This window comes from Pleurodeles waltl, chromosome 4_2 (genome assembly GCF_031143425.1).
Source record: "Pleurodeles waltl isolate 20211129_DDA chromosome 4_2, aPleWal1.hap1.20221129, whole genome shotgun sequence".
In the NCBI taxonomy this organism is placed as follows: domain Eukaryota; kingdom Metazoa; phylum Chordata; class Amphibia; order Caudata; family Salamandridae; genus Pleurodeles; species Pleurodeles waltl.
This window is the reverse complement of record NC_090443.1, coordinates 195684520-195710392: the sequence shown is the minus strand read 5'-3', so window position 1 is coordinate 195710392 and position 25873 is coordinate 195684520. Positions and strand designations below refer to the sequence as shown.

General features: G+C 42.6%; 1 protein-coding gene across 1 annotated transcript in view; it reads left to right on the top strand.

Annotated features, from left to right (window-relative positions):
- LOC138292459 (myomegalin-like) overlaps window positions 1-25873 on the top strand; it is a 1643599-nt gene that overhangs the window by 962329 nt on the left and 655397 nt on the right. The window contains exons 21-23 of the mRNA XM_069231077.1: window positions 2315-2550; window positions 10854-10905; window positions 16041-16291. Of these exons, the coding sequence (XP_069087178.1) occupies window positions 2315-2550; window positions 10854-10905; window positions 16041-16291 (539 nt within the window). The remainder of the gene's footprint in view (window positions 1-2314; window positions 2551-10853; window positions 10906-16040; window positions 16292-25873) is intronic.

The window sequence follows — 25873 nt, the reverse complement described above, 5'->3', positions numbered from 1 at the left end:
CATCTCCAATTACTTTTAAATGAAATTACTATGGCACCAACCAACAACAGGGATAATCCACAATGTAGAATATTTAATGTTCTCCACTTTAGCTCAATAGCCTTTGAGTTTATTGAAAGAATGATCTAGAAAAACTAAATCGTGACAGTACATGCATTCACTAGACAATGCTACTTTGGGAAAACACCAGGCATTCCACACTGACCAGACATTTTTCTTGTATCTCAGCACACGTTTTGTGTTTCCCTAAATAGAACATGATGAGGACAAGACTTACAATAAGGTTTGAATCGAAAATAAGAACCAAGAGTGTGCGATGTAATTAGGATATGTTGCTAGCTGTCATTTTATCTTGAGTTTGACAGCCACATTAACTTATACTATCATGTAGCCAAGTCAGTCACAAGTAATTCATTAGCTATACACTATCGGCAGACAGCTCCGGAATGGCCTTTGGCCATCGTAGTGCAACTCATAGTTATCACTCAAAGGCATGCCACGTAGCCACATTCAACATTCTTTACAGATAAACAGTGTATCTCTTCATGCTTTCATTTTTGAATACCATGTTTAGCGTTGTGCACCAGAAATGAGGTATGCCACCCATAAGTTTACTCTGAAAGGTTTAAAAATACTTTCCTACTGTCCAGTGTGGGCCCTGGAGTTGATAGGGTGACAAACATGAATGCAAGAGATCATTCCTGCTTGACTTCCCATTGCAAAGGATCAGGCTATGACCTGGCTGATTCCATCTGCACAAACTGACATCATCACCTAAGAGGAACCCGCCCAGTACCCATGTGGTAGGAAAATATGGAAACAATAGGTTGTGTATTGTGCTGCCGCTAGACCTCTCAGACACCAAAAATGTTTCCTGGCAGTGGCAACAATATAAGACCAAAGGGGTGAGTGAGATGCCTAAAGAAGAAAAGGTTTTACCACTGGGGCTTTTTGCTAGTGCAATGTTTGCTTTAAAATGTATAATCAATTTAGGAGTTGTGTAAGAATGATTGTGTGACATGAAAGCACATTACGGTTTTATGTATAGATTCCCTTATAACATGGAGATACAACTTGTAGATTTTCTCCAACAACTACAGTAAAGTTTGTAACATTTCCTCCACACATAAAATAGCCATTCATTGTTTTTCTTGAGAACATTTAGGTGCCTAAACACCCATGAAATGTGGTGGACCCTTTTCTTTACTCCTCCCTGCTTCTGGAGCAGTTTAATTTTCACACATTCTTCGTGGATGGTAAACACCAAGACAAACTTTGGTAAATTATCCAAAGTTCTATATTTCGTTGGTGTCCACAAGACATATCACGGATTTCCCTCCTGCAGCACTCCTATCTGCCCCTTTTGCTATGTCTGAGGAAGATATATTCACATAAAAATGTTGACCAGGTAGATTTAATTTTTCACAAGGGTAAGTGGAATTATGTTTGTAAAAACGTGTGATTCTGAGAATCTGAATTTTCATTTTACACATACAAATCTAACATTTTTGTGACACACAGGTTTGGGAAATGTTTAGTGGATAACACTCACAATATTTGTTTTTCATTTCTGCAAAAAAATTAAACTCTTGGGGGCTTATTTATTAACCCCATGGCACAGGGCAGCCCAGCAAGTATCTTGCTGCACTGCCCTGCACCACCAGGAAAGGGCAGAAATGCCCTGTATCTACAAGATTTCTGCATTTCTGTCCTTTCCCCCTGTGCTGGTGCAAAATTGATGCCTAGCGCCAACGCAGGCACCATTGCACCATGGTGCAAGAAACATGAGTTGTGAGGATGATTGTTTTTTGTGCAGGAAGTCACACCTTCCTGCACAAAAGCAATCCAGAGAGGTGTTTTCCTATCTCTATGTGTGCTGCAGAATGCACTTGTAAATCTGGGAATGCGTTGGATTCCTTAGCTTTCCATGGGTGTTGCATGGTAACACCCTCAGCCACACCCATGGAACTCCCTTTTCATGCAATTTTATGCTTGAAATGGGCCCATATTGCAAGGCTATGAAACGTTACACAAGGTGGCTTTGTGTGGCCTTGTAAATATATGATGGCACACTGTGCCACCAGAATGTAAAAACAATGACGCTCCGGTGGCATAGTGTGGCGATAGGGCCTCGTAAATAAGCCCCTAGTTTATTTTTTTCTTCAGTTGAGATCTGTTTTTTAAATCTAGTCTGGAATTGGTAAAACCATGCTATATGTATATCAGATGACTAAATTCACGATTGTGGTAAACAATTAATGTTCATCCGATCAACCTAATTGAAGTGTGTTTTTTTTTTCATCCATGTCTTTAGGAAATATGACTGTCTGATCCAGGCACAGGCCCGTGAACTGTCTTTATTGCGCCTTAAAGTAAGAGAAGGGAAAGGCGTATGCCACATTCTCAATCAGCATCTTCGTGACATTGTAAAGTCCTTTGAGGAGTTGCTTCGAATGAATGATATTGATTATTATATGGGTCAGAGCTTCCGAGACCAGCTGTCTCAGGGAAACCAGCTTGTAGAGAACCTGAACAGCAGATTAAGCAGCAGTAAGTAGGACATAGATGACAACTTCTGTCTCTCCATACCTCACATAATCAGTTGTATTGTATTGCAACAATTATAAAGCACTTCATATTATATTTTGGGATGTGTAGCATGCTAAACTGTGGGGGAGTTTATGATTGGCAGGGTGTTTTGTTATCGTGATCCTATGTGGAAAAAGTGTTAGTGTCGCGAATGAGGGGATGAAGAGGAGTTTATGTCTTGTGGCACAGTCCCTACTTTAACTAGCTGGGGTTTACAATTTGCATCTCAGGTCTTTTGTTATGTTTCATGGCTTATATTATGCTAGAGGCAGAGGAAAGGTGGAAGGAATTTACCTAGATAGTCTCTGTTATAGGTAGGTCAGTATAGGTAGGTCAGTTAAGGGCAGGGAAAGGAAGTTGGGAGATACAAAAAAACATTCACATTCACTAGATAGCGCGTTTTATAGGTCAGGGTATTCCCCTACTGCAGTCTAAATACATCTCATGAGCAAAGAAAGAAGTTGAAGTGTAATCAAATTTGGTTACCTCAGCAGACACTACGCCATCTTTAACCTCTGGGGTGCTAGGACATTGCACTGCCACTCAAGAGCTGTGGATGTGAAGGTCACGCCTAAGGCTGTTTTTTTTTTGGTAATGACGAGCAGTGCAAAAGGTGCACTGATGCTATTACTACAAAAAGTCAAATGAGCCGATCAGCTTTTTTTTTTTACTTCCACTTCATTTGGTGCTCTGGGCACATCTCAGCCCCTCAAGCACTGATTTAGTTGGAGGAGGTAACTTTGGAAATGGCAGAAAGTCTCCTTTCCAATGATATCCCATCTGAGAGAATCCCTGCTTGGGAATCACTGCAGGAGGGTGATCCCAGAGCAGGGATCCACTGCTAGGCACCAGAGATTATTTTTGAAAGGTAAGGGCCTCCACGGCAATGAGCTGTAGCTCCCCCATTCTCGCTGGTCTCAACTGTCTTTTCTGGACTCTCCATGGGCAGATAGCAGGTCTTTTCTGGCAATCTGGCCCCTGGAGGGTGGACAAAAAACACACTAGACTCCAGGGAGTTTATCTTTTTCCAAAACAAGAAAGAGGGTGGGGGCCTGCCATGTCATAGGGCCACACACCCAACCCAAGGTGGCAATTCAGTCTTCTTTCTGACACCTGGGTGGCAATTTTGGAGGTTTGCCCCAAATCTGCTTGCTGGGAGGGTAGACAGTCCACCAGACCATAGGTTATTTATTTTTTAGAGAAAAAGAAAAGGGTGGGAGCAGGTTATCCTGCCAAAGGGCCACACCTCAACCCAAAGGGGCAATTCAGATGTTGTGTCCCCCAAGAAGACTGTTAGGGGGGCTTGGGCCTAACCAGCCCCTTGGATGTAGAAAGCTCTCTAGACACTTGGGTAAATAATTAAGAAAAATTGGTTGGGTGCCTTGCACAGGGCTTTGCCCCATCCCAAAGTGGATGTTACAGTATTTCTGCCCCTCTGGGGGAGATTAGGGAGTTTGCACCCATGTCTGCACTCCAGGGGTAACAGAAAGCCTAGTAGACCCCAGAGAGTTTCTTTTTTACAGGAAAGAAGGGGGTGCAGTGGCCCACCCAGCCATAAGGCCATACCCTCAGGCCCAAAGGGGCAATTCAGTCTTTCTGCTCAGCTGCAAAGGCACATTTAAGGGTTTGCTACCAATCTGCACCCCAGGGGGCAGAAAGTCCACTAGACATCAGGGAGTTCAAATTTGGGGCAAAAGTAAGGGGTGTGTGTGTTACACCCTGGCATTGAGCCATATATGCACTGAAAAAGGGCAAACCAGTCTTTCTGCCCCGTGGGGAACAGTGAGGCTATTTGCCTCAATTTAGCCCATGAAGGGGAAGAAAACCCTCTGAATACCAGTAATATTTATTTATAAAATAATTAGGTGGGATCTGGCTCATCCTAACATCAGGCTCCACCTTCGCCCCTAAAGCCTCAACAGTCTTTCTGCTCCCCTGGGGACTAGAGCATCCCTATCCCATTGGCAAGGGATATGAAATTAAATTATTTTTAATAGGGTTTTTTCATTGGGTCAACCGAGAGGGGCTAAATCTCAATATCATTCCACTTGCCATGCTGAATGACTCTTTTTGGGCTTGGGTCAGCTACACCCTTGGGAAACCTACTAAACCCAGATATGTCTGAAAAATAGTAATTTAGAGTAGTCCAAGATAGTATACCTTGTGGGGATCCCACAAAGCGTTCTTATGCACAATGCCCTGCAAAACCTCACTCTTTGCCTAAAATCTGACATTTTCCTTGCATTTCTGATGTAAACTTATGGAATCTACAATAATCTAGAAGATTCTTACCACTCAGCATTCCCCCACCTGTCTTGATGAAAATGTTACCCCATTTGTGTGGCTTGGCCTAGCACAAACAACACATTAGTTCCTAAAGCTCAATGAGGAGATATAAGCAAAAGTGGTAAGTATGGTAATTGGTCCAGGGCTCATCCGCCACCTAAGGATACAGCGAGCGTAGAAATGTCTGAAAAATAGACAATCAGAGAAGGCTTGAGTAGTGTGCCTTGCATGGATCTCACATAATTTTCTTACCCACAATGCCCTGCAAACCTCAAACTTTGCCTGAAGTTGCTTTTTCCAGCATATCTGTGACATAAACATCCATAATCCACAGTTCCTACCCCCCAGGAATCAACCACTTGTCCCGATAACAAAACACTGCCAAACTTGTATGGGCGGGACTAGTGTCTATAGTAGAAAAGAACCCAAAACATAATGTGGAGACACCAACATTTTTTGTATAAAAAAAAAGAAATGATCTGATTTGTCAGTGGGGGTAGTCATTTCATATTACGTTGATTTATAGAGTGTTGAAAAGGTGTAAAGGCATGTAGTGCCCACAAGGTTACTTGAATAGCCAGGTCCTCATCTTTACAGAACTCAAGAAGTGAAAAGGAGGCTCAGCTAGTTTCCGAGTTCTATTCAAGTTTTTGGTGTGATGTAGGAGAACAAGAACCCTCCTGCTTTGTTTTTGTGAATGTGGGTAGTGTGTGCGAATGAGAGTGAGGCTGAGCACAGATGTCTGTCTGGCTAGTGGAAGTGTATTTGGCTGTTACAGTATGCTGGTCCTGAGCTCCACAAGGTTTTGTATGTGCATGTGAGGAGTTTATGTTGCTTGCATAAGTGAATGGGGAGCCAGTGGAGCTCTTTCAGGTGAGGCAAGATGTGGGTGCAGCGTGGGAGGTTGAGGAAGAGTTTTGTGGCTGTGTTCTGGATGGTTTGTTGTCTGTGTGTGATCTGCTTGGAGATTATGGTGTAAAATGCATTGCTGTGGTCAAGGGTGCTAGTGATGAGTGCCTGCATAACAGTTTGCCAGTGGCAGCCATGTGAAGAGCTTTCGAAGCATGCATAGGATATGGAAACAGGCAGTGCTCACTGCATTGACTTGTGTGGTCATGTTGAGCTTGTTGTCCAGGGTGATTGCTAAGTTTCTTGCATAGTTGGTGGGTTTTGGTGTTGGTTCTAGCGTGGTCGCCCACCAGGTGGCATCCCACATGGAGGTCTTGTTTCCAGAGACTAGTACTTTTGTTTTGTCTGAGTTGGTTCTCATCCCTTGTGCTATCACCGTCATGTAGTTGGAGGAGGTGGTGCTGGTGGTGCTAATTTTGTTCATCAGAGAGAGGATGAGTTGGATGTTGTCTTTGTAGGAGATGATTTTGATGCCTTGGGATCAGATGGTGCTGGTGACTAGTGTCATGTAGACAGTGAACGGGTGGAGCTGAGGGACAATCTCTAGGGGACTCCGCAGATCATGTTCTTGGACTCCGATGTGAAGGGTGGCAATGTTACTCTTTCGGTTCTTCCCATGAGGAAGGAGAAAATCCATTTGAATGCAGGTCCTTGGATGCTGATCTCGTGGAGTCCTCTGATGAGTATGTTGTGGGAGACTATATTGAATGCTGCAGACAGGTTGAGAAAGATGAGAGCATCTGTCGTTAGTGGCTGCAAAGAGGGTGGTTTTGTTGCTGTTGTTTACTGAATCCTGGTTGAGTTCTGTCCAGCAGGTAGTGTAATTCAAGGTGAGTTGATTTGTTTGTTGATGGTCTTTTCTATCACTTTGGTTAAGCAGGGAGCTCAGACAGAAGTTACTCAGCTGGTTCAGGTCAACCAATGGTTTCTTGAGGAGGGCACTGACCGCTACCTGCTTTCAGTCTTCAGGAAATGCAGCAGCTGTGATGAGGTGTTGATGATGTGGGTGAGGGTGGTGCTGATTGGTGCTGCTCCCAGCTTGTAGATGCGGTGGGGACAGGAATCTGTATGTGCTCCTGAATGGATGTATTTCATGACTGTCGCTATATCTTCTTTGGAGTTTTCCATTTGGTTATGTAGTCTTGATTGGTGATGGGCAGGCTGGTGATGATATTGCTAGGGCTTGTTTGGTTTGCAAAGTTGCTATAGATGCTTGCAAAACTGTTGTGGAAGAAGATTGATAGGTCATTGCAGAGCTCTTGGGAGGGGGTAATTTTGTTGACCAAGGCTGGGGCTGTTGTGAAATCCTTGAGGCTTGAGAAGATCTCCTTGCAGCTGTTTTTGCTTCCTTCAATAGCTTCAGCTAGTGCTTCTTTGTTAGTATCTGTCAGTTGCTGGGGGTAGTGTCTGAGTGCAGCTTTGTGGGTAGTTTTGCCTGTGGTTTTGTAGCTGGATCTCCTTTTCCTTTCTAGCTGTTTGCAGTGTCTTTTGGGGTCTAAAAGGTCCTCTGTATACCAGTTAGCTTGCTTGTTGGTCCTTCTTTGCCTGTTGTATTTAATGGGTGTGAAGGAGTCTGCACAGTCCTTGATCCAGTTATTGAAGTTGGTACTATCTTAGTTGAGGTTGTCCGTGGGGTTTTGGTTTACCCATGCTCAGGAGGTTGAGCAAGTCTGCTTCAGAGATTTAGCCCCAGCTGCGGCTGGGTATTCAGGTGCTGGTGGGCATGTTGACCTGTGGTGTGTTGATTTGGAAGTGGATGAGGGAATGCTCACTCCATATGAGGGGTGAAGTGGTGTTGTACTTCATATTGTCATTAGAGGTGAAGATAGGGTCCAGTATGTGTCCTGTGATGCATGTTGGTTCTGTAACAAGGAAGGTTAGTCTAATGTTACTGAGGCTTTTCAGGAGTGCTGTGGAGCAGGGGTTATTCTGTCTTCTAGGTGGAAGCTGAGGTCCCCTAGGAGTATAAAGACTCTATACTCAATGGTAAGGGGGGGTGATGAAGTCAGTGATGAGATTGGTGACGGTAGCTTGTGGTCTGGGTGGTCGTTAGATGAGGGTTCCATTTAGGGTGAAGTTTTCAGAGCTTTGCAGCTTGAAGTGTAGGTGTTCCATGAATGGGGTGGTGCTTTTGGTGGAGATTTTGCACTTGACGGATTCTTTGAAGATTATTGCAACTCCTCCTCCTGAATTGTGCAGGTGGTCCTGTCATGTGATCTTGTAGCCTGCTGTGATTGCTGTGGTGATGTCAAGTGCAGATGTGGAGTTGAACCAGGTTTCCGTGAGGAAGAGAAGGTCTGGTGTGTCACTGCTCAGCAGGTCCCAGATTTTGGTTGCATGTTTGCTGAGAGATTATGTGTTAAGAAGCATGGAAGACTGTTGGGGTGCGGGTTTGCTGAAGAGTGTGGTGTTGGGTGGAGGAGTGGTTGATGTTGGTTGTGCTTGTGTGGGTTGAGTTGGTAGACTGCTGCAGGTCAAGTGAATGGAGGAGCTCTGCAGAGTATCGCTGGGAGATGATCGAGCCAGGATTCCTGGCTCTGGGTAAATGCCCAGTGGCTGCCATTAACGGAGTCCTGGGATGGGGGAGGAGCACGAGGCGATGAATGGGGCTGCAGAGACACGGGAAAGAAGAGGCGGAAAATGCAGCAGGAAGAAGAGGTAAGGAGTGGGGGAAACTGGAAGAATGCACGGGAGGGAGTTGCAAGGAGCACAACAGAGGTGGCAGAAGGCAAAAAGAGCACAAGCAGGGGTGAGAAAGCAGAAAAAGAGCACTAAGAGGAGTTGAGGGCACAAAAACAATGATAGAGCCCTATAGTGGAAGTGAGAAAGCACAAGAAGGTAAGAGAGTGCTAAGGAAGAGTGAGACAGCAAATAAGAGTGAAAGAGTATGAAGAAAAGTGCAAAAGAAGTTAGGAAGTTAGAGAGCACAAAAAAAGCGAATGAAATGAGTACAGTAAAGAGGAGCTAGACAGAAGAGGATGCCAGCATAGATGGAGCAGAATGAGCGAGTCAGGAGCCTCGAGGGGAGTGAACCGTGTCCGAAAGGGCCTAGAGTGGCCAGAGGATCAGTGCTGGGTAAGTGGGGGAAGGCTGGACCTAGGTGCCTAGGGTGGTTGTGATGTTTGGGCCTGGGCTTGGCTGCCACATTGGGAAACCTACCAAATCCAAAAATTTCTGATAACTAGACACCCAGAGGAAGACAGATAAGGGCATCTCAAGTGGATCTCACAAAATGTTCTAACCCATAATGCCCTGCAAATCTCAAACTATGCCTAAAATCATGCATTTTCCTCAGATTTCTGTGTTATAAACTTCTGTAATCCACAAAGATACACATATTTCCTACGACCCAGAGCTCCCCCCCTTGTCCGAATAAAAACTCGAGACTGCACCAGGGAGGGACTGTGTGCCAGCTTTGCTGGAACTGAATTATCTGGGCTCCAGACAAAGCTTGTTGATACTCCTCAAGTTCTTGATGCCACCAGGGATTTTAAGAGATGATTTTAGGTAGTGCCAGTATTGATTGTGAATGGCCTTGTAAGTGATGCACGCTAACTTACTCCTGGCTTCTGGGGCAAGCCAGTGATGGTGTTCCAGTCAGGGCCAGACTGGTCATAGTGGGCATCAAGTGTTTTCCCGGGAGGCTGAAAGGGTGGGGGCTGCAATATCAGCCCCCAGTAACAAAAGTAGCAGTGCCTTGCACTTGAATGACAGTGGGGCGGGTCCGACAAAATTGCCAAGGCTGTTTTGGGTGCTGAATCCGGCCCTAGTTCTAGTACAAGATCCTAGACACAGAATTTAGATAGGCTATCAAGGGTGCAAATGATGAACTTATCACATCAACCACAATAAAGTTGCCATAGTCCAGACTATGTACCTGTGTCTTATTTATATGTTATACTTTAGTACACTAAAGTTTCAGGAAGTGCACCTTACTGTGCCAGAAATAAGTGCCATTGCCAATCAACTGCCACAGTTAAGCACTTTATACAACACAAGTGATTATGCTCATTAAACTCAATGCCTAGATAGAACTGTCTATTAAAATAAATAGGTCCCTTGTTAACATGCTGGGCCATTCTGATGCCCAGAACCAGGTGCCCAAGCCCAATTTGAAACGTTTGGTAGCCTTCCATCAAGAAAAGAACTCCTTAGCATGCACTACTTCGACTTGGTAATTTATGATCATTTGATTCTCCAGTTTGTTTATGGTGTCCAGTCATTCAGTCTAAACCTGAAGATCAAGTGCCGGTCAATGTTTGGGAATCTGAACGTGACTGAGAAAGTAAAAAAAAAAAAAAAGAAGAAAAAAAAAAGAAAATTTACCTGCAACTCAATTTTACAATGATTCTTCTGATAACAGAACAAATTCCTTCTAGTCTTACTTGAGACTATGGGGTGTTACCCCAGTTCTACCTGCCCTGACCGAACAGATGACTTGACCCATGTATTAACTCCTGAGAGAAGAGGATCCTTGGTTTGCACCTTATGAGGGTCATCACAGTGCCTTGGGTGACCCAAAATGCCTCGTACAATTCGACCTGCTGACACCCTCTGTTTTCTGGTACTTTTATGATGATTGTCTTCAAAAGTACTTACTTTTTGGGACTTTTTATATGGAAATATGAACTGCCTACCCCTTTTGTTTTTCCCCGACACTAATTGGTTGTTTTATGATGTTTTTTATACGGAACACACTTTCTTCCTCCCTTGTAAAGCACTCTAATGCCCTTAGGCCAAGTCCGCGCTATAGAAAACCGCAATAAATTAAATAACTAAAACAATTTGTTGTTCAGGAGATTAGATGCCATATGACTTGCCTCGAAGAATCAGTTGTCATGAAATCCCTTCTGAATACTTGTGCGTATTTACCATTTGCTGTGCACGTTATCGTCTCATGGGCGTGTTTTCTTTCTGACTTTCTTTACACTATGACTAATTTGTATTATTGTACTGATAACTCAATCAAACGTTCTGAGCTAAAAAAAATATATATATATTTTGAATGAGCAGGGTTTCCAAATGCAGTGATTCATTTTAATGTAGACTATTCGATTCTTCTTTTTCAGAAGACCGCTTCGACGTGGATGATAAATCTGGGCATGAACTGCTGTCTTTAACGTAAATGCTCATTACATTCAGAACCACTGCTTGACCCCTTGCTGCTTTTTTATGTGACTTACCACTACTATTTGGGGTCCTTCTTCTGTTTGCCTTCCTGCTTGTGACTGATTTCCTACTCATGTTTGACTGTTCGTCTGTCCTTGTTCATCTGTTTGACTCCCTGCTTGAACTAAATTCACTGTTAAGTTTCCCCAGATCTCTTTGGTCAAGTAAAAACAATATGAGCCATCCTATTATATCTATGGACATTTCGCCGTCTGCACTACGGCGCTTATTTACACTGCTCTGCAGCAGTCAGTGACAAAAAGCAAGTGAGCACAGTGGGGAGGACGAAGGGGCACGGGAGGATGCTCCCAACACCACCACACCCCGCCAACCAATAAAACAGAAAATAAAAACAGCAATCACCGTGGGGCAAATACTGTACCCAGAGAGTGGTGAAATGTCCACAAATTTACACATTTTCACACCAGTCCCCCTTTATGTCCAATTGTATTCAAGTGGTCTAACGGCACGGCTACCTACTTTTTTAAGTGGGGCACGAGCTTCAAATTCCGGAGTTGGCTCAACTTCCTGTGATTCTGGGCAAATCACATAATCTCCCCTTGCCTAGAAAACAATCTGATTTTGTGCTATGTAATCCGGTGTTTATGTAAAGTTCTCAAATGCCCCTCGGCCAAATTCGCTTTATATAAAAACTGCAAAAAAAGTTGGGCCGGGGGTTGGATGACAACATTTTGACAGGTTGTGCCCTCTCCAAAATTACTGTTTTTTAAAACTTTGATGTCGTGGATAGACATGTGTTCCCCAACCAACTGCTGTAAAATTAAATGTCACAAAACGTTTAAAAATGTAAAAATGAAGGAAGGAAGGAATCCAACCGATCTTTTTCAGCTGCAGCAGGCACATGAAAATAATTAAAAGGAAAACAAATCCGCACACCACACTATATTAGAAGTGTAATTACCAATCTCATTAAAAAGAGACATTAATTCATTTTTTGGTCACTAAAATAATACATTTCATATGATATGTAATGTCACTTAATCATTTTAATATGATTTTTTTTTTAGATTTGAAATGAACTTTATTGAGATAGCTAAAACACACATCAAATTCATATTGCGTAATCCATGCATTCGTAAACATTCAAAACACTAGTTTAAATAGCACAGAATGTGCTCAAAATAATCTGCGGAAGTATGCATTCGTTCCCTTTTTTTGGCATATGCATATAAATCCAGTTAGTTTATGTTCGAAGAGGCATATTACAATAGCTATACAGAATTAACCTTAAAAAGAATTACAAAAGCAATTGGTTTTGCTTTGCCAATGCTTTGTGGTCACCTTTATTGGCTTTGCAAGTCTGGATGCTTTTATAATGCTCCAGCACTGGCAAAGCCAAAAGCAGCGAACAGCCACCTTGAAAGTATATTTCTTATACTTTCAAAACGACTGCAACATTTTGTGAAGCAATGTGGAATGATGTAATGCGGTGGCCATCTTCAAAGTGTAGAAAATAATGTTTTAATACTTCCAACATTACTGCAACATTGCATGACAGTTATGGTGCTTATTTACAAGCCCCCTGCAGTGCCAGTGCTTCACCTTTTGCGACGTACCAGCAGCTCATTGTGAAGGCCCATATCTACAAGGCCATGCAGTCACTTTGCATAGTTTTCTTGGCCTTGTAGATATGGTGAAAGGCAATGCAGCCAAGTCGCTGCATTGCCTTACACGGCGTCAGGGATGTGGGCCATGGAAGTTGTGGTGGCTGTTCCCAGGCAACACTCATGGGTTTTGATGCATTCCCAAGATTACAAGGATCTGTAAACCTGGAAATGCGTCAATATCATACGCCTCCCTAGGGGAGACATAACGAGGAGAAATACTTTTATTTCTCCTAGTTTTTTCCTCATTCTATAGCAAGAAGAAAACACCTTCATTGATTGTTTTGTGCAGGAAGATGAATCGTGCCACCAACGTAGACATCCTTACACCATGGTGCAAGGATGCCTGCGTTGGCGGTAGGTACCAATATGTGCGCCAGCAAAAGGCTAGGAATGTGCCGTATTTCATTAATATAGCACATTCCTGCCCTTTCCTTTTGATGTTGGGGCAGCACAGCAAGAAGCCTTTAGGCCTGCCCTGCATCAAAAAGTTGTAAATAAGGCCTTTGTTATCTTACTGTAAAGATGGCCTCCGGTCTTGGTTCACATCATGTTGCCTCATGCTGTTGTCTATTCCATTGCTGGTGTATTTTAAAATCATACAGCATTGCCAATTCCGTGTTTGGTGCCCAGTATGGCACTTGAAATAGGTGGAGATAAAGGAGCAAGAGAGGGAAAAAGTAACTTGGGAAAGAGGGCAGCAAGAAGCACAGGAAAATGTTGGGGGACAACATCACGATTATCACTAAGCTTTCCAAGTGTGGCAGGTGTGCTGCAGAGTAGTTAAGCACACCTCTGGACTTATCCATGGGGAGACCCATGCTGTTCTTACTCAAGGTCTTTCTTGAGCTATGGGGAGAAGGAAGAGAGGCTGGGGGAGGGCAGAGAGAGACTGCTATATTTGGAAGAAAGGTGGGAAGACGGATTCTTGGTCAGAGAGGTTGGGGAAGCTAGCAAAAGAAAGTAAGCACAATCTATATGCAAAACAGTCAGAGGAAAGAGCACAACTTGCACTTCGAAGAAATGCTAAATGGGAAATTAAACAAAAAAAAAGTTTGATGTGTCAGCAATGTAAAGGAACAATTTAGATAATCAAAGGGGAGGGTAAAAGAGTGCTCCAGTTTAGGGAAAAAGTGAAGAATAGGAGGAAAGCCATCAAACAGAGATCAGGGAACTTTGATAAGAAAACCATCCAGTCATGAGCAAGGGGCTGACCCAAAACCAACTCTATGCAGCATTGCATACAATGCTGACTGCAACAAACACCTGCACTTGTCTGTAGCAAGACCACAAAAATTCCCAAGTATTCCCCTTTCCACTCCAAAAGCCCAACCAAGTATTCCCCTTTCCTCTCCAAGAGCCCAGCCAAGTCGAAAAAGGACTCTGCAAATAATTACATAATTAAAACAAACATTTTATTACTATTGACTTTGGGCCTAATTATGACTTTGGTGGGTCGCACTGCGGCCCTCCAAAGTGCAGAGGAGAGGCCGCCACCAGGCTGCTGGCCTCTCCTCCCATCCTATTAAGATGTTCCCACCATGCTGGCAGCAGGAAGATCCACAGCTGCATTGGTCTCAGCTTCTCATGGAGCCAAGGCCACTGCAGATGCACAAAAGGGCTGTGCAGCACCCACGGAGTGCGCACTGTCTGCTCATGCAGACAGTGTGCATTTCGTGAGTTCTGCATGGGTAGCCCCTGCACTGTCCATGACATAGTCATGGACAGTGCAGGGGCTCCCCAGTGCCCCTTTTTGCTATTCTGCCAGCCTTTCCATGGAGGGAAACCAGCCATGGAAAAGCTGGCAGAAAAGCAACTCCTAATCAGCACGGCAGTGCTGAATTTAGCATCGCCATGGTTGATTGGGAAAACGGTCCGCCGCCAGCCTGTCGGGACCTCTGGTCCTGGCGATGGTGGCGGATCGCTGATGGTCCGACTGAGAGCATCCTAATCTAACGGTTGGACCATCAACCCCGTGGCGGTCGGGCCTCTGACTCAGCCCTAGTGGTGGCTGATGTTGGCTGGAATGCCACGGTCGTAATCAGGCCTTTAGTTATTTTAAGACCATCCAATAATGTACTCACTTTGCTCTGTAGAAGAACCCGATCAGACAAGAAGGCTATCTGTATATGATTTGTTTTAAGATCTTAGATTGTAAAAGCTTGTTCCTCCACGCACGTTTTTCCACTCACATAATGACCAGGAACAGCTTAAGGATTTTGGTGGCCCTGGACCAGATGTATTTTGGGGGCCCCTGGTCAGAACAGCTTTGAATTTATGATCCAGTTTCAGCTCTTTCACGCCCTCTTCAGCCAGGTCATTTGCAGCACACAGGCCCATTCACCCAAATTCTAAAGGCCTGAGTCACAAGGGTAAACTTACACTTTTGTGTGAAAGTTTACATATGTTTTCAATTCACAGAGGAATTTTACGAGTAGTCTCTTTACTACAGCAGAGTCTCCACATTAGTGGCGGAGACCCCCACATAAAAAGATAAGCAGTTGGAAAAATACTACTGGTAAAATTGCTTTGTGAATTGCAAAAAAACGAAAACTTACACAAAAGAGTAAGTTTGTTTCTGTGAATCAGGCCCTAAATGTCCTTACAGTTAGTGACCAGTGTTTTCAATATTGTAACACTGCAGCATCTCACTAATATTACTGCAAATAACATCTGTGCCAAGCTCCCATATCTCATATGTGAGGTCCTTTTTGATCTAAAAGAACTGTATTTTATAGACGTTGCATGAAACATAAAAACAACATTTCTCTGCAAAATGTTTGAATAGACGCTCACGCACCACTCACATAAACAAATAAATAAAATGAAAACGGTCTGTACAGCAATCTGTTCAACAATTATTCAAGGGCATCAGGGCAAGCCTCTCTGGCTCTATGCGGCGGAGAAGGGGGGGTGTTGACAGGCTGGGGGCCTGGGCTTACTTTGCCCATGCCTTAAAACGTTTCTGATAATGACATAACACTTACTGGGTGATAGTCATGGATCACTGTATACATAGACAACATAAGGATTTATGGGATGGCTATTTCTGATGAATGTGCAATAAGGTAAAATGTATAAACAACTTGAGTAATTTCTGCATCATATTACTAATGGCATTTTTGCCCCTTGACTTTCACCAACGTAGGGCTCTTTCCAGTTTTTATCAAAATGTATTCAAAAGCCTCAGCATGTTAGTACGGATGTAGCATAACATAGTTGTGTAAAGGGGGAATGAGAATAACCGTACAATCATGGTCGATTCAAATACTTTCCATCCTAAAGGTTAAACGTGATCTCTTAGCTTCACTTTTGGGTGCCTCAGCATGTTGCCAATATTACCTATTAATCTGTGTCAGAGTGCTCGATCCTGGCATGCTGGGTAAGGAAAGTGTTTTGTCCAGTTTGCATGTGTGATGTAAAACAATCAGCACAAGCTAGCAAAATGCCCTTTTTCAACAGAATAAGCAACGAGCTTCGTCAAAAGGATACACTTATTGAAGGTCTGCAGTCCAGACGCCAAGGACAGTCATTGACTCCCTCAAGCAGCTGTGCCATTTCAGAGTCAGAACCATCTGAGAGGACATCTTTTGTGTCAGATGACCAAGCCTCCACCATTGATGACTTCGAGGCCTGTTCCGATATTGATGTTGCCAGTGAAAACATCCAATACCAAGAGTCCAGCCCGAGGACCCAGGCTGGTGGCACTTCAGGTACGAACCTGGATACACAGCAGAGAGGGACTACATTTTCACTGAACACATAATTTCGAATGCTATTGATAACCTTTTGTGGAATAGACTTAATAAATCTAATCAACTGTACTGGGGTGCCTCATCCCATTTTCATAATGCTTCACATGAACAATGATATTTTTAAAGGTTTTACAATGATTTTACATCTCACTGCTCAGTCTGGGCTTTATTTACGTACTTATTTAAGTATTTATTGCTTAACAGTATTTCCTATAGTTGGGGCCTCGTCACAAGGGCGTCAGATATATTCCTAGAAAATGTGAAATTAGTAAAAATAAGAAACAGTAAAAGGAAGGTATCTTTGACTGGTAGTGGATGGGGTGGGAGAGGTCTACTGTGATTGATTGGTTTGTTAATAGTGTCTTTTTAGAAACATAAAATAACAGCAAGTTGGAGGATAGGCGTACTGCTAATGGGGAACCAGGCCACGTGAATCCATAAATCTTTGTCTTTTCAAGTTTGTGTCCTACCTCATGGAACTCTATTTTCAAGAAGTTTTCGTTTATTTTTGTGTTTCTAATGTGCGTTTATGAAGTATTAGCTAATGCCTTACTTTGAGGTACTTATTCTTTCAAACAAAATCATATATTATTAGTATTGCCAAAATGTTTTCATCACATTACTGTGCACCTTTCTTTGACCCAGGTGGAAGAAAGAGGGCTGAATCTGTACATAAATTTCAATCCTATGTGAATGTAACATTACAATTCAAGGGGGTTCAAAGTTGGAAGGAGAGTGGTAGGGGTGAGGGTGCTCGAATGTCAGGCTCCAAAAGGGCAACACTCATATGATCATCTTTGTGCCAGATTAAATATATGTAAAAATCCTGAACAAGGGAGTGACTGATTATCCTGGACAAACACCCAGTGCGCCTTCTGTGTGCTAAAGCAGCCATCCAAGTGCAAAATACGACTGATATAAAATCACTGGTGCTGTGTAAGCTCTAGAGAAATGAAGTATACCCACTCATCCAGGTTAAGGGATCATGAGGTTCACCCGCTTGGGGAGGGGCTTTCGATCTTAATTGCGCTGCACCATTTAACTATATGTCTGGCAAAGCACAGCATGTGGAGGACGGGCTCTCTCTGGATAGTGCCTGAACTTAAGCTGGTTGCTGTTGTTTGGTGACCTTATGTATAGCCCTCATACAGCACAATTTCTATGCCTTCGAGCTCTGGTGTAGTCATCAAACAGATTATGCCGCTGGTTGTATAGACCTTTGGATGTCATCTGTAAGTGTATTCTAGGAGCTAACATCGATACAAGTCAAACTACAGTGAAACACATTTGGCTCTACAAGAACGAAAGAGAGGATGGTTTCCAAACCATGATGGTTTATTAGCAAATTAGTCAAGGTAACAAGCGTTATTCATTTATAAATCATTTGTCAGATTAAGCAAAAAAAAACATAATTTCTTTTAATATTCTTTATTTTTTTGTACAAGACAATAACAACAGTAACAAGAATGAAAACATATGCCATTCTGGTAATAGAGAGCAGTAGCTGAAACAGGATTATATATTTTTCCAGAAAGGGGAGACAGACGTGGGGTTTCAGGGCATGAGAGAGAGGACGATCCATGAAGATGTAGTCATGGAGGAGAGGGAGGAGGAATCAGTTGGGTGTAGGCAGGCAAGATTAGGAAACTGTGTTGGGTGGGAAGGGGGGACAGAGAAGGAAACAATAGGGGGGAAGGTGTCCCTGGGTAAAGCGCAATAACATTGCAAGGCATTATGCATTAGTAAAGAATGTAGCATAGTGTGTGCAGGATGGACAAGGCAAGGGACATTGGTCGCATCAGGTCCAGGTTTTTAGGTTGCTGAAAGGTCTGAAATTCCTATTGCAATGTTGAGCAGGAGAGAGGCAAGGGTTGGGATGCGTCCAGGGTAATTGTTTCCTGCTCCTGGAATCACAATAGAAGGGTGCCCCACTCCATTGCAATAGGATATTGATGAAGTCCGCTAGCCTCCACCTCTGAAGTGCAGCACTCTCTGCCTAACCCCAGGCCAGGGTGGAGAGTTGAGGTACTGGGTTTTTCAGAACCGGTACTGATCCGGAAACCCAGCGGTGCCAGGGTACACCCAAAGACCTCGGGTACTTTCCTGATTCAGACTACAGAAACTCAGAGTCTTCTAGGTGAAGTCAAAGATCGAATTTATTGGCTGCAACCAATTGACAAGTGTCCTAGAAGTACAACAGCACGATTTGTATGTTCTCAGGAGACTGTGTGTCAATGCAAAATCAGGTTTCCTTATATACAGTTTTTTAAGCTTCAGGCAAACATTCTTGACATTTTGGTTGGTCATTCACATGTTTTCACTACAAAGGAAAAACCAGTGTCATGATGAAACCTCATATTTCATGTCATCCAGCCCATAATAAATTACCCGGCAAGGCCTAGAATTTCACATCAGATAAGTGTGGACCCCCAATAAAAACGGGCACCTCCCCCTCGTAAAGTAAGAAGAAGAAAAGAGCAGGTGCAGGTGTGAGCAAGTTAGGCAGGGTGTGTGAGCGATAATAAGGGTTTTATGGCCTGGTGTGCCTTGATGCTATCTGATTCGGCCACTGGGAGAGGGACTGACCAAACAGGTTTGGCCTGAGGCAATGGTTCCAGCTTGCCCAGGTCAGAGAAAAGTCAATCAAGGTGTACGTGTCCTTGGAATCAAATCTGACTGTATTATAAGCCTATGTGAGGGCAACTTTTAAAAATGGCTGCCGTGTATAAAATGGGAGCCACGAGTGCAGGACGAAAATGGCGATTTCGAGGTGAAAACGCTGCTGGAATTGAGCGAAAATGCTCATGCTTAGTGTACTAGTCATTATCGGTCTTTTGATACTAAAATCGTACTGCTGTGGCAAAGTAAATTACATGGGTCCAGAATTTTTAGAACCACAAACCCTCCTTTTGCCCTTACATAGGCAATAAACCTATTCTCATGCTAATCTGAGTCCAGGTCTATGTTTATAAGGCCATGGAGATGTTGCTGGAGCAAAATTCTAGTACTTGGTAACTCTCTCTGGACAGGTCTCCTTGAACATGAAGTAGCACAAAAGGCCACATATGGCAGGACAAAATAAGGAATACCTCTATCTGCAGTAGGTGGCATAAGATCACACACCCAACAATTAGTGATGTTCACTACTAACTAGTGTTGATGCAGAAGCTGTACAAAAGAATTGCTTACGAATTCTGATCTTCTAACCTGCTCATGTTCAGGAAAAGGGTGAAAAGAGTGCAAAGAAACAATAGTAGGAAAAGACATAGGTTGGGAAGTGGGTGCTGAAGTCAATTGAGTAGAGAAAAACAATCCTACCCATAAATGACAACGTCATGTTTAAAAGACACTAGAAAACACGTTATTAAGAACATATAGACAACGGGAGAAAGTAGTGACCACTATGAAATAATAATTTTTCACAACCCTAACCAAAAAGCAAATCCTAAAATTATCTAGTAACATTTTTAGGGCTCCTCTGCATTTCAGTAATTTTTGTATGTTCAGGTGGAACAGTGGTGACTCTCATCAATGCTCTAAGGTGAAAAGGGGGTACTCTTTCCACAGAAAATGGACTTTATTCTGCTTTTACTAAACAGAATAGTACTTTAAAACAATGCCAGCAAAACAATCAGTCTCCTAACACCTAGTCTATACAATCACACGGAAACCTCTTGTGAAACCAACTATGCCCAGAGTCCGTTCAAAAAGCCTCTCTGGCAGGCTTCTATTGTCCATCAAATTCTCTTTTGTTGTTTTCTTTCGCATGGGCCTCTCAATTCAGGCCTCTTCGTGAGAAAAGTACTGCTTAGTTGGAGTGCCCTCCTGGCAAACACCCACAGCTCACTCGAAAGTCTCAATGTCTTAAAGCAATGCACCAGTGTCTCTCCTCTGTGGCAGATACTACAAACAATGTGCTCTTCATTGATCAAGGGCACAAATCATCTCGTGCAGACCCAAGCACCATTAATTGGGAAATAGCTCAAGCTCAGCAGCACTTTCAGACTCCAACACTCATTATTTAGTGTCAGAGGACGCTCAAGCTGCTCTTTCATGGGCACCAAAATATAGTGCCTTTTTCCAAACTTGAAATCTCCGGTGCACTGCCCTTCTTCCGTTGGAGCAAAGAAAAGGGGGTATGTGGCCAAAACTCAGGCCAAGGGGCTCAAGGGATTGCACACTGTCAGAGGTTACCAGCACATGACAGGTAGAGAAATGAAACCTCAAAACAGCTCTGCCATCAACAACAGGAATCCTTCTCTTTAGCTCTTTTACACTGAAACTTTGGTTTTGTGATGTCCAACGCCGTCTGATGGAGCAAGTACGATATCATGCGCTGGCGATCGCTGTCCAGCTTTGCTACTTCCTGGGTGCTGAGACTGTAGGGCCAAGACGTCCGTCTTTCATCTGTAGCTGTCACTGATGGGAATTAGGCTTAAATCAATGTCCTGCAGGTTATTATGACTTGATACCTGCAGAATCTAGTGACGTAGGAAGTGTGCCACAGCTGTTAGTTTCCTTCAATTTAGTACAAAAACAGTTCATGGTTTTTAACAAGGGGACTGCAAGCAGGTGGTCTGCAATCTTCAAAGGAGTAGCCATACACCATGGGCATAAAATACAAAGACAAAGGCAGAAGGGCAAAACAGGGTCTCTAGCATCTTTAATTGGGTTCTCTCCATTATTCTCTGCCATCTATAGCTACATGAGAATTCTATCTGAATGGATTTCCTCACACAGTGGCATTGTCTAATGGGGTAAACACATATTTGCCTCAATGATTAAGTCTAGGTGTTCCTCCTTACCTTAGAACATCTCAATAGAGAAATCACATGATACCGATTATCAGGGACATGTAGAAACCTTCCTTTAAAAACTGTGCATCAGGTGCACTATGCAATACACAGGCTAATAGTCAAATGTGCAAACAAAAAGACAAGAACTAGAGGGTCCTGATATTTGCATGATTAGGACACATCTGATCCCACCAAAAATTAAAGTAGCAGGAACAGAAGGGAACCGAAAACCAAATTAAAATAGACATTGAAAATTCGTCATGTTCAAAAAGGTAAACATAAGATATCTCCTATTGAGATGGAAAACTTGTCTTACTATAATATTGAGTCAGTTAACCAGTCTATCGCTACCCTGACAGTCAGGCTGGAAAACATTGAAGCAGGCCTAAGGCAAATTCTTGAAAACCAGTCTGGTCATACCAAAGGGAATTATACATAACATGGGGGTCCCTGGTATATCACTGCAGTCTGGAAATGTGAACCTGAACAATACATCAATAATAATAAAAGGGCTGACTGGTGAAAGGAATTCGAAAAAGAGAAATGGGACTAGGACATAGCTAAAATCTCAATAACTAGTCATGATGCGACATTGGTCAGGGGAAGTAACAAAAGAAAAAATCTATAGGAAGAACAAAAAAAAAATATTTGGGTGATAGTCAGGCATGTGACACAACACCGAGAGTACGGGTGATACACAAAGGCCAAAGTTACACAAATTTTAACTCTACCGTTGGCGACTACAACATATACGGTACTCCTAGCTAATGTTTCAGTTCCTTCTTCAGGAAAAAATGAAAACCTGGTTTTCTTTTAAGGAACGAAAGCCATATGCTACTTAGGAAACACAACATCGTTAACTAATGTAATATAGAAATTAGGCCACCTTGAGTCACAGATCTATAATTTCATCCTTAGGTCCAATCAAGGATACATAAATGTAGGGCTGCCTGTTCCTTTAAGGGAAGGGGCAGTAACGTGACTAACTGCAGGTGACACACTTTGATCCTGTATATCTCTTTTTATTTTCCTTCAATACCATTATAGCCAAATAGACATTCACTGGTGAAGTGTTGTCTTTTATGTTCACAGCATGAAATATCATTATCTGTGGAATTTAGTAACCAGAACAAGTTCAACCAACTGTTGCGTAGCGATGGGCATCGTCATGACCATCCCCTCACAACACAGGGGAGCTTGTAATAGTATCAAAAGCAGCAACAAACATGCAAAAAACAAATAAAAAATAATAAAAATGCACAAAACGTCAAGCCATCAGATATACTTGCTGTGTATCAAGCACAAAAAGCATAGACAAAACAATAGCATGTGTGAATAAGCGGTGGCACACAACACCATGTCATGTACTTTATGCACTGTAAACCTGCAGCCCAAAACCCAATATTTGGGCCTGTTTAATTTGTCAGGTTTAAAATCCTTACCCTCCTTTTGACAGTAGATCACCAGGCAATGGAAATCTGCTGTCAAATATAACTTTACTGTTTCTCGTCTAACATACAGGACCAGCAAGAACAATTCATGATAGGACCAAATACATGAAAATAAATTTCCATTACTTAACTGTTACCCTCTTGTCAGTTACTTCGCAACATCAAGCCACCTTAGTTTTACCTTTCTAAAAGTAAAAATTGTTACACTGACACTCCATATTAATTTGGCACCTACAATTTCCACTGTAAAAAAAAATCATCTCTATTTCCAGATTATTAAACTACATTTACTGTGAATAATTCACACACCTTAATAACACACATACCAGTTGTTAGAATAAATGCTTGTTGCAATCCCATGCAATGGTACATATTTCATCAACCTCGAATGAATGAACGTCTCAGTAGGCCCAGCTGAAGTTAGAACCTTCAACCTTGATATTAAAACAAGCCTTTGTACTGGCACATTGACTCATTGAATCATAAGAAGGCACAACCTGCAAATATATATCAAACCTAAATGTATGCATTTACTGAAGCCTGAGACACTTTAAAAAGTACTCTGAATGAAAGAAAATGCAGTTTAAACAGTGCTTTTGCCCAAAATCGATTTTGATATTTTAGGCATTAAAAAATCAATATCCTACAATTTTCTTGCATAATATGCATTACCAGAATGTCTATTACACAATCCATGAGTCAGCCATTGAAAATATTAACTTATACTTTATAGAAATGAGCTTGTTTGCTCCTGCGCCAAGGGAAAATTGCACATACAAATGTCATTTTAGTGGTGCAACATAACTTGAATTAAATTTTAATGTTAGGAGGTCATAGTATAGGTATTAAGCTTTATAAATATTAAAAAACGATTTTGAAAGGCACTTATTTTTTTAAATAATTTTTCCATAATTAATAATTTTCTTTTAAAAAAAATAAAAACCCAATTTTTTTTTTTTTTGGTGATAATTCCACATATAAAAGCAAGCTGCATCCCTTGCCTATTATTTGGGATACATGAACTCACAAGCCTAAGCGCATAAGCCTAACTTGAAATGCGTCACATTTTTGCGCCACTTTCATTTAAAAGGAAGGTTATGCAAAATTCCACCCATGTTTAACTGGGAAAGTGCTGGCTGAATTGAAAATAGATAATTTCATTTTTTTTGGGGGGGGGGCCCTATTTATATCTATTGAATGTGTTTTCTAATTTATTAAGCATTTAACGGCAGTTTTGTATATGTGCACAATTGCTCATTCTATAAATTAAAGAGCAACATATAGCTATGTTAGCACATCACATGGTTCATTTCTGGATTTTTTCTAAGTTTCTACTTAATATTAATTAACCAACATTTTACTTAACAAACTGTAAACATCAAGAAGACCCACAAACACACATTGAGCTCATTTCAGATATAAACAGAAAACATTCAGTACACATAATACCGCGCGCTTTAGCCATTTTTCATAAACAGCGCCGTCGCATTTACTTACAGAACCGTTTGCAGATCCTAGTTGTAAGTCATATTTACAAGAAAAAAAAAGAAAACTTTTCTCAATTATTTCCAAGAATAGCGGACCCATACTTTATTAAACGTGATGGGGCCCACTCCGTGCTTCACATATAGTTCATAGGTTGGAGTTCCAATCGGAGGAACCGGACATGAGTCCTCCAACCGGGAGTCCCTTTTACAACCAAGACAAAACAAATTTCCAAGTCTGCTAAGACCAGGCATCTTCGCTCACTAGTCTAGCTTCAAACTTCAAAGGATTATCGTTTACGATAGTCTCGTGAATACACGAGTCCTTCGGCTTTGGTACTTGCAAGTTCCAAATCAAAGTGATCCCAAAGGGATACCAAACCAAATGTCCAACTAAGGACCAAACCAAGTGTCCAACTAAGGACCAAACCAAGTGTCCAACTAAGGACTGGGAGACGCTCCACTTATACTTAACTGAAAATATCAATGACGTCACCAGAAGACTCGTCTTATCGTTTCGCTCTACCAAAAAATCAAGGGTCCAAATCAGGGCGATAGCCAGGGCAGCAGTCCTTCATAGCCGTCGGGAAGCGGGGAACCTCGCAACAAAGACTTTCGGACCACGTCGACATGCAGGGGTCGATGAAGTGGCGGCCTTCCTCCAGAATTTTCACACGAAGCTCCCCACGGACCTCAGGCTTGGACCGGTACCGCTGGTATCGCCCCACGTTGGGCGCCAACTGAGGTACTGGGTTTTTCAGAACCGGTACTGATCCGGTAACCCAGCGGTGCCAGGGTACACCCAAAGACCTCGGGTACTTTCCTGATTCAGACTACAGAAACTCAGAGTCTTCTAGGTGAAGTCAAAGATCGAATTTATTGGCTGCAACCAATTGACAAGTGTCCTAGAAGTACAACAGCACGATTTGTATGTTCTCAGGAGACTGTGTGTCAATGCAAAATCAGGTTTCCTTATATACAGTTTTTTAAGCTTCAGGCAAACATACTTGACATTTTGGTTGGTCATTCACATGTTTTCACTACAAAGGAAAAACCAGTGTCATGATGAAACCTCATATTTCATGTCATCCAGCCCATAATAAATTACCCGGCAAGGCCTAGAATTTCACATCAGATAAGTGTGGACCCCCAATAAAAACGGGCACCTCCCCCTCGTAAAGTAAGAAGAAGAAAAGAGCAGGTGCAGGTGTGAGCAAGTTAGGCAGGGTGTGTGAGCGATAATAAGGGTTTTATGGCCTGGTGTGCCTTGATGCTATCTGATTCGGCCACTGGGAGAGGGACTGACCAAACAGGTTTGGCCTGAGGCAATGGTTCCAGCTTGCCCAGGTCAGAGAAAAGTCAATCAAGGTGTACGTGTCCTTGGAATCAAATCTGACTGTATTATAAGCCTATGTGAGGGCAACTTTTAAAAATGGCTGCCGTGTATAAAATGGGAGCCACGAGTGCAGGACGAAAATGGCGATTTCGAGGTGAAAACGCTGCTGGAATTGAGCGAAAATGCTCATGCTTAGTGTACTAGTCATTATCGGTCTTTTGATACTAAAATCGTACTGCTGTGGCAAAGTAAATTACATGGGTCCAGAATTTTTAGAACCACAGAGTCTCCACGCCACTACACTCGAAGGTTGAGCAGCCCGCCAGCTGTGCACTATGGTGCATCATGCTAGGAGTATGGCAAGGTTCTGGAAGTGTGGATTGACTCGTCATCTTGCAGGGTGTGGAAGCTGCGTAAGGCACCATACTCCCAGGTGACTAAGAGGGACTAAGTTGGTCAGATGTGTGAGAGAA